This window comes from Amborella trichopoda, chromosome 6, assembly GCF_054954075.1.
Source record: "Amborella trichopoda isolate Santa Cruz 75 chromosome 6, AtrichopodaSantaCruz75HAP2 v2.0, whole genome shotgun sequence".
Classification (NCBI taxonomy): domain Eukaryota; kingdom Viridiplantae; phylum Streptophyta; class Magnoliopsida; order Amborellales; family Amborellaceae; genus Amborella; species Amborella trichopoda.
Genome location: NC_142341.1, coordinates 53,310,110 through 53,319,536, shown reverse-complemented (window position 1 = coordinate 53,319,536; position 9,427 = coordinate 53,310,110). Strand labels below are relative to the sequence as shown.

The 9,427-nt window shown below is 37.4% G+C and overlaps 1 protein-coding gene across 1 annotated transcript; it reads right to left on the bottom strand.

Moving 5' to 3' along the window:
* Positions 1 to 4,378: 4,378 nt before the first annotated feature.
* LOC18448536 (uncharacterized) lies at positions 4,379 to 7,101 on the bottom strand. Its single transcript, XM_006858597.4, has 2 exons — positions 6,097 to 7,101; positions 4,379 to 4,928 (listed from the first exon to the last, which is right to left on the bottom strand). The coding sequence occupies exons 1-2, from the start codon at positions 6,548 to 6,550 to the stop codon at positions 4,849 to 4,851; spliced, it is 534 nt and encodes a 177-aa protein (XP_006858659.1). The 5' UTR covers positions 6,551 to 7,101; the 3' UTR covers positions 4,379 to 4,848.
* Positions 7,102 to 9,427: the final 2,326 nt, after the last annotated feature.

The following is a 9,427-nucleotide window of genomic DNA, read 5'->3' as shown; positions in this document are numbered from 1 at the left end:
ATGTAAAGTCCCTCAAACTTTATGTCACATCCAACCTTATCAAACCACACCCTTATTTATTAAGTGGCCTTTTTAGCTTTAATTTGTTTTCATTTCGTTTTTCAACTATATTTTTATTTATTTATTTATTTATCCCTTACACACAACACGTGCACTTTATGGACAAGAAACGTATCGTGTGCCCGAGGGTACACGTTATCGCATGAATCATGTGCCCCAACAGATCACATAAAATAATAAGAAAAAAAAAAAGAGAAAAATGACAAAAAAACTCAATGCCAAGTGATCAAGGGGTCCAATGGCATAGAAGCCAATAAAAAGGACTCACAAAATCTCATAGCGCTTTCATCAATGATTTGGGATCACAGTATATACTTAAAAGTATTCTCTCACCACATTTAAGATGCACCTATTCAATTAAATTAAAGTAAAATTTAACAAGATACCCATGACGGATCCATTATTTGGTTTTGTTAACATTTGCAGTAAGTGGTTTAATAAACGTTGAGTCGGCATGGAATTACGTTCGTTACATCATTCTGATTTTGTATATATATAGAAAAATAATTGAGTCTAAAAGGAACCAACAGTTCTTGCACAGAAAAACAACTATTCTTTACAGTAAAATGGCCATCAAGACTGCCGATTCACAAAACCCAGTTTTCTATTCTTTAAAGTAAAATGGCGATTAGTATTGTCAATTCACATAACCCGATTTTTGGCCTGTTCAATGTTTTCTCACATGTTTTTTTTTTACCGGATAATTGTTTTTCTCACACATTAAAATAACGATATGGACCATCGATTCATCGATCCGTACCAGTTTTTAAGGTGCCCGATCCAGATCATCGGTCCGTTTTTCAAATCATTGTTCGTAACTATTCCAAATCGTGACCGTGTGCATTTTGATAGGTATTCTCAAATTAAACCAAACAATACAGATAAAATGTTAAATTATTGATACTTTATGGGTATTTTGATAAATTGCCGTATTTTAAATAAACTAATTTCTCAATTTAGAGTTGTTCAAATTAGGCCAGAGGCCCATGCAAAAATTACTGATTCTTATGATACCATTTGCCTGTAGATGGACTGATCACCATAAATATCAAGGGACCAGTAGTTATAGCTTGTCCAAAGGTGACTTGTGAGATTGATAGGCCGATTGGACAGGTCGATTTGGACTTGAATGCTAGACCTCACTAGTCAGGTCTGGGTCTATTAGACAGACTTGACCTAGGTTGGGCCTGAATCAACTTCGACCTAATATATACATACATACACACACAATGCACACATATATGTATTTATGTATCAATGACAAGTAAACGTAAACCTACTAATAAGTAACTTCAATAAAAATAAACATATATAAAAAGCAAACCCTACAAAATAAATAAATAACTTATATGAATAAAATATAAAAAATAAATACATCCCTTAGCTCCAACAATCAGAAACCAAAAGGACCCAAATGTGCCCCACCCTTAAATGAGAGAGCCATGGCTGATATGCCAGAGTCTAACCCAAATGTACACCTAGAGAGAATTTATGAGTGGTTTGGTAATACCATTCATTTCATGGTAGCTAGCCTTTTATAAACTTAAAAGTCTCTTTTTATTTATATATATATATATATAGCAATGATGAAGGCGATCAATGAAAGTTTTGTAGTTAAGCAAATCCCTCTAAGGCCTAAAGGAAATACCATTTTTCTATCCTAATTTAGATTGCTAACTAATCAAATCATTTTTTTTTTATTGCTTTCTTGAAGGAAAATATTTTTATTAGGATAACTGCCGAGTCTAGAAAGAACCGGCGGTTTGTACAGTAAAACGGCAATCCAGACCTCTGATTCACTGATCTTGGCCCGTTTTTTTTACCAGTTCACTATTTTTTCAATTATTTTATTGCCGACTCATTGTTTTTTCCGCACAATAAAATAACGATTCTGACATCCAATTTACCGATCCCAACTAGCTTTTGGGGTATCCCATTTGAGTCATCGATCTATTTTTTAAATCACTGGTTAGAACAAAAAAAGATGTGTGTAAAATCTGGGGTGAAAAATATACCCTTGATCGCCAATACAGGAGAGGGCAGATACTGCTCCAATCTGCCATTGGTGGGCCAAATATTCCCCCTAGTAAAGAGAACATTAAAATAGGATCAAGCCTAGCAACCATGGATGCACAAAGTCAGTGGTTAGAGAAAACAATGGGTCTTGCGTTGCTTTAGGCCACTTCTTTATGATATTCTCTCTCATATTTTATTTTCCTTGTAGGTTGGAGGTAGGGCTGAGACCTTGAACCCTGTGCTATTGCACTTATAAAGCCATGACCAAAGCATTTTTAATTGTTTGGTGAGAGGCTTTGAATCTTTTAGCTATTTCTCTATCTGGTGTGGCTTGGCCGTTGTCTTCTATCATTGATTTGTGTGGCTCAATGTAGAAAAGACTGTAGCATCTTTTTGACAAAACACGCCTAAACCTAACCAACACAATCATAGCAACCATTCTTTGCTGTGTAGGGCCCGTATGAGTATCTCTCTCCTCAGTAACTGTTCCTACACTGTCTTACTGATTGGAATCGGGTATAGGGGTGGTGATTGGGTCGGGTCGATCTAACCTAGGCTTTGGATATTGGATGTCAAGGCTGGCAATGGGCCGGAAGGCCCGGACTTCAAAAAAAGTAGGGCTTGAGCCACAAATTGCAGGCCAAGGGCTAGGCTAGGGTTAGTACCGGCTCAACTCTGCCGGACCTGGCCCGACCCTCTATTTTTCTTGTTTTGTCTTCTAGTTTTTCCTCGTTTGTTTTTTACCAAGCCTACATAGACCCAACCGGGCCAGGGCAGGCCCGCCTGTTGCCAACCTTATTGGATATGGCAGGTGGTTGGGTCTGACCCTACATATCTGACTAGGACCTAGATAGATCGAGTCCAAGTCTGGGTCGACTGTAGACCCAGCCCAACCTATTTATGCCTCTATCGAGCTTTGACATGGCTGGGATTCGAGCTCGAGTCCCCTGAGGATTGGGCTTTATTAATCAAATTTAGCTAGTACCGAACCATGTCTCATAAGATTCAGGCTAATCTTGAGTTTTTCGGCTTCACTAGCTTCCTGTTCTAGTCCGACTCAGGGAAGTCCCGAGTGACGATCTTACAGGGAGCAAATAAAGCTATAGAAAATATAGAGAGTGAGTGAAAAGTGAAATTTTTTTTGAGGAACGAGTCCTTAGCTGGGGTGGTCAGAGTGGCAAAGCAAGTATATTAATAACTTCATTTTTATATATTAACACGTCAAAAAAAACAAAAAAAAAAATATATAATGAGACTATTTATGTCTGGTATAAAGTGGTCACAATTAAACTTAACCATTGAATGTGAAATCGGGTGGATGCATTTATTTCATTGACCAAGTTCAAAGTCCAAAAGAAATTTTCTCCTATTTTATGACATACCTAAGCTTTCATAATTTACATCAGATAGTTATAAGTAATTGTGACCTCCTTATGCGAAAGGTAAATGATCTCATTGTATACAATTCCAAAACAAAGAGGTAGAAAGTGCTTTTTTATGATAAAATCGCTTTAAAAAATGTGAAAATTTTTCACTAAATAAAACTAGGTGGATTTCAACACCACAATTAAACTTAATTGTTAAGAATGAAAGACATGATTTGCAGTCATATATTTGGTTGGTTAGACCATTTTAGAATGAATTATCTATCAATTAGATTTTGGATGAAATTTCTATAAAGCTTAGGCACTATAAAAACAAAATAAAGCATCATCTCAAATCTTCGTTCGAAAAGTACTTTGGGCAATATAAATCTACATAATGACAGTAAAATCAATTTTCAACAATGACAGTTAATTTTGAAAAAATGTATAGATCTATAAACACAGGATGACAAATTTTCATTCTAACTTGTAGAATTGTAATTTTGATTAAATAATACATCACAATATACCAAACTTTCTAATTCTTTAAAAAGTCTATCCAACGAAGGTGTTTCAAATACCACATATGAGTCACTGGACGTGTCAGTTTGATATATCTCATTTGATATCTTCGTATCCGATAATCAACAAACTTACCCTAAGTAGTCCCAATCTCTCTCTTTGGGGGCATCCAAATTTACCTTAGTTTTTTTTGATAGATCAATGGGGAATACCGGCCTCACCCGTTTTTAAAAAAAAATAACAGTTTTAAAATGTGTTAGTGAAAATGAAAATTTAAACTAGCTCACGTAGTACTACCACCGCGACTTCAACCCATTCCCTCTAAAATTACTTTATTTACGTACAAGTTATACGTCACATAATGAAACACACCATATCCCAAATAGGAAAAGCAAAGAAAATAGAGAATCCAAATATAAAAATAATGATGCTCTTGTTCCATAATTCATCATCTTAATCAAGACCTTAAAGAATATATTTTGCCATCTATTTAGCATAAAAAAAAGTTCTGATGAAGCCCCAAAATTATTTAATTATAGAATGGGAACCTTAACAAAGGATCCAAAGTAGAGAAATATAGAATAGTTTTCTTATTTATCATACATAATCCATATTTTAAGGCATTTTGGGTCAAATTCCTTAATTTTTTATATTTTGTTAATCTCATGAACCTTCAGTTATTTCCGACATCATTTCCCGGCGAGTTGTCATTCCGTGGCAAGGCCGAATCCGGCGAAAACTCATGATTTTGGTAGTCAGTAGCTGAAATCTCATTATCTAGAATAGGAATAGCCCCAAATTTCCATCAAAATTAAGCTTCTTCCATTGATTAACATGAAGTTCTCCTTCACCATAATAAAGAGGATTTTTGCCCCCTCTTCAGCAGCTAGTTGCATAGCCTAACAGTGCATGCCACTGCCTGTGCCCAAAACTTGAGCCTCGCTTTCACTTCCTCTGGATGGTCACCTGAGAGAAACCAAACAATCTCAATAAGAGAGAGAGAGAGTAAGAGTGAGAGAGAAAGAGAGAGGACACAAGAACTTTCACATGATAAAACAGAAACAAACTCAAAACGGTAAGAAGCGATGTTACCGACACTTGAACACATGTCGATATGTGATGCAAATATGAGTATCAAAAATATTAAATTTTAAAATTTCAACAAGAAAAAAAACCATGAAATGTTAAGAAAAGATGTTACCCTTGTATGAATATGTCTTAACATTTGAAACAAATATGAGTGTAAAAAATATGAATCTTAAAAACTCAACATAACAGAAAAAATGAAAAAAGAGCCGATGATAAAAAGTGGTCACAAAGATAAAAAGTACAAAAGGGTATCACATTCTCTATGCGTGTTAGAAAAGGACAGTGTCAGAAATACCAACCCTAGATTTGTTTGTCCAAACATAGTTAAATGGGTCAGATGATGATAATCTGTAAATAAAGTCTCTAAATTTGTCAAGTATCCGACACACACTAAATGGTGTTCGAAACACTGAAACGTGTCCGACACCGCACAATACTCCATTTCAATAAAAGGGGAAGACGCGAGACTTGAGTGATATTAAAGACTGTAAAAATGGAAATGAAAAATACGTGTCTATGTGACATAGATGATAACCATAGAACATTAGCAAATAAACATTTTTTGGTGAATTAACTTATTAAAGTAAAATTATTTTCCAATAGCCCAGGCCAATTAGAGGGAGGATTGAAGTCAACTGAGAGAAACCAGAAAATAATAAATGGGAGAGACAGAGAGAGAGAGAGAGGAATTAAGGTGAAATTGTAGGGAGAGAGAGAGAGAGAGAGAGAGAGAGGAATTAAGGTAAAATTGTAGAGAGAGAGGAAGGAGTTAATTCCTCTCTCTCTATAATTTGTTCTTTCCTGACTCAAGAGACTGAGAGAGAGAGAGAGAGTTCAGTCTTTGTCATGTAAAGACTGTTTATGTGAACTGTAAACCCCATTGACATAAAGTCATAAACAGCTCCAAGTTGACAAAACTAGAGAGAGAGAGAGAGAGAGAGAGAGATATTTCACTTTTCAGTGTATCCATGGTGACAGAGAGAGAGAGTGATATTTCACTTTTCAGTGTATCCATGGTGACAGAGAGAGAGAGAGAGAGAGCAACCTGGGCTTGAAATCTTCCAATTAGCAATGGAGGAAGCATCAGGAGACTTGTTCTGATCCTCCATGAACCTCTGGCTTATGGAGTAACAGAGCTCGAGTGCAGGCAAAGTGTTGCAGAGCTCTGGTATCTCCTCATAATTAAACCCTCCAAACCCTAAATCGACGCACCCTTTCAACTCATCCAAATCCCCATCTGTTAAACTCTTGGTCCTCATAAAGCTCTTCTCACCCTTCTCTCTCTCCCCATTAACAACCCCATTCTCACCTTCTCTCTCCTCATCCACATATCCTTCCAACAAAACACTCTTCTTCTTCTTCTTCCTATTCTTCTTCTGATCTCCAAATGCAACACCTCCTTCTTCTTTTAGGGTTTTCTCATTAACGGAGTCCAAAAGATCAGAGCTTTGCATGCTTTCTGAATGGTCGTGATCGGTAGAGAACTCCTTCTCCGCCATTGCCTTTGCTTCTCTCTCTTTCTTCCGTTCTCGGTGCTTTTAGAGAGAGAGAGAGGGAGATCTAAAAGACCCCAACTTCTTTTATATCTTTGTTTTCCTTCTTTCTCTCTCTACTTTCCTGTCTTGAATATGACTAGAGAGAGAAGAGAAGGTTGTTAGAGAAAAACAGAGAAAAAAGGCACCCTATATACAGAGAGAGAGAGAGAGAGAGATGCTCTGCCCTCAATGGTGTAGATTTAGAAAGAGACCATCTGTTGTTCTGGCCATGCCAAAAGCAAACATCAGTATTATTGTAGAGAGAGAAAGAGAGTAGCCAGAACAAGTCACCTATATTATTCTAGAGAGAGAGAGAGAGTATCCAGAACAAGGCACCTATATTTTTCTAGTGAGAGAGAGGAGAGGCTCAAACCCTTGGGGTAGAGAGAGAGATGCTCTTAACTCCTTGGGTAGAGAGAGAGAGATACGCCACAGATTGGCCAGGGATGCTTTCCTTATATTCTAGATCTAGAGAGAGAGAGAGAGAGAGAGAGAGAGAGAGAGCATAAGATGCATGTAAATTCATGATGCTCTTGTCTCTATACATGCATGCATGCATGCATGGCGTTGATGAGTCATAATCTTACGATTACCTTCCCACCATCTGACGTGGATTTGACAGCTGGCGTACGGTGAGGTGGACTGACAATGAGGACAAGTGGAGAGGCCACCTCGTGTTCCCGCCACCCGTTCTCCCACATTCAATGCGGTAAGAGGCCATCCGTCCGATCAGATCTCTCTGACGACGTGGTCTTCATATCACCGTCGAATTGGACTGCGGGCCTCTGCGGGGGCCATTGGGGATGTTTCACGTGTAAGGGTCCAGCGTTCACGTGGGGCCTGATCCAGCGCGGATAATCGAACTGTGCAGATGAAACGTGGGCCGGATGATCGGACGGACTGAAGGGCCCCACGTGTTTCGTTTACTGGGCGAGGTCATGGGTTTTGTCTTCTAGCCTGGTGTTTGGTGACGTCAGATGACGGTGGAGATTCTTGTAGAGGCTTGATTGAATCCTAACCGTTAGGTTGCCCCTCTCTAACGTGCCATCTTGTTAGCCGTCCGATGATTTATTAACCCTGGTTTGATGGACTCGGGACCGGAAGGGGAAAGTTCACATGAGGCCTAAGTTTTAGCGTAAAAAGTAAAGCCGCACCTTGAAGCTCCGGCATAAAATGTAACTACTAAAAAAACATGTTAAATTGATCTTTTACAAACGACATCTATAAAAATAAAATGATGTCAATCTTTAAGATTAGCGTACCTTGTAAGACATCATCGAGGCTGTTAATTTTCATGTTTTCATAAATAATGCTAGATTTACATAATTAATGGAATTTCAAATTTTACTACCAGGGAGCGGAACAGGGGTGGCAACGGGTTGGGTCTGAACTGGAATAGTATTCAAATCCAGGTTTTGGATCCAGACCCAACCTTTCGGGTCCAAAAACTTTGGACCCATACCCAGACCCGAGGTTGAGTTTACCTATCGAGTCCTAGGTCTGGTCGGGTCCATTACCACTATGTGACTGTGAACTTGTTTTTTTTTTTTTATTTGCTTTTTTTTTTACCATCATGTACCCATATTATTTACAACATTTACAGTATTGCACAACATATATGAATACGTACATGTATCCACTTTCCTTGCTGGAAATTCTTAAGAAACAAATGTATTGGCGACATTTATGAATACGCACAAATAGGTCACGTCAAGGTTGGGTCGGCTAGACCTGGACCCGAATAGTATTCGGGTCCAAGTTTTGGACCATGACCCAACCTTTTGGGTCCAAAATTTGGACCTATACCCCGACTTCAAATCGGGTCTATCCGTCGGGTCCCGGGTCTAGCTGGGTCCATTGCCATCCCTAGGGCAGACTAATTGTTAAACCAGACATACGGTTTTTCTGGAAGATTACTTCATTTTCCAATGGGTTTTGAGGTGTGGTCTTACTTTCCAACATAGAACTTAGGCTTTATGCTGACCATACCCACAATAGAATCATATTTATAAAAATTGGATTCAACCTCTCTTTGTTACGAAATATTGGAGATTATTATTCGTTTAGATTTAATATTCGAGTATTTTAGATTTGAAATTAGGAAAGTTAATCTTCCAATATGTTAAATACAATTGTTGTCAGACAAATAGATCAATTTTTTGCAAAGAGGTCCTCTTCTGCCACAACAATGGAGAAAAGAATGAAGATACGGTCAGTCTTGCGAAACGAACTTCCTCTTAAACTCCTCGCTTTTCCATCCCGTCTCTTTTTTTTCTCTCTCACCCTCTATTTACTTTTACTTTCTTTGTTACTGCCTTTTGTAACTATCTTTTTTTCTTAATGAGATCACTATTAACACTCAACAAAAAAAAAAAAAAAAGAGAACACTTGTGGTCAGCCTAAGGCTGCATTATAAAATAAAAGTAAAGCCGCACCTCAAAACTTAGAAAATGCTGCCAAAAACCTCTTTGATATCTTCAAAATCTATTTTAAAGTTTCCGATTATTGAATTTGAAGCTTCAAAACGATACAAATGCAGCAGATTTATTAATACTCGAGAATAAATGGTCCAAAAAATGTTTCAAGTTAAAATTATTTTCAAGGCTATAATTTTTTCTCTTGAAAACCGTAATTATCGAGGTCAAGACTATAAATTTGAAGGTTTTCTAGTGTCTAAAGAGATTTGAGCAGCCTCTTTAAAAAGTGAGCTGTATGCTAGCCTTTTCCGTTAAATATTTATTAAGAAATTGTAATTAAGAAAAATTTGCTTTTGTTTGCTCTATGTTCTTTCCTACCAGATATGATCTCTCTTTATTTTTAAATAATTGTTTCAATATATGG

Coding starts and splice junctions, on each gene's coding strand:
- LOC18448536 (XM_006858597.4), bottom strand. CDS start 6,550: ATGGCGGAGAAGGAGTTCTCTACCGATCACGACCATTCAGAAAGCATG. Junction 4,929..6,096: donor TTGGAAGATTTCAAGCCCAG/GTTGCTCTCTCT, acceptor GGTTTCTCTCAG/GTGACCATCCAGAGGAAGTG.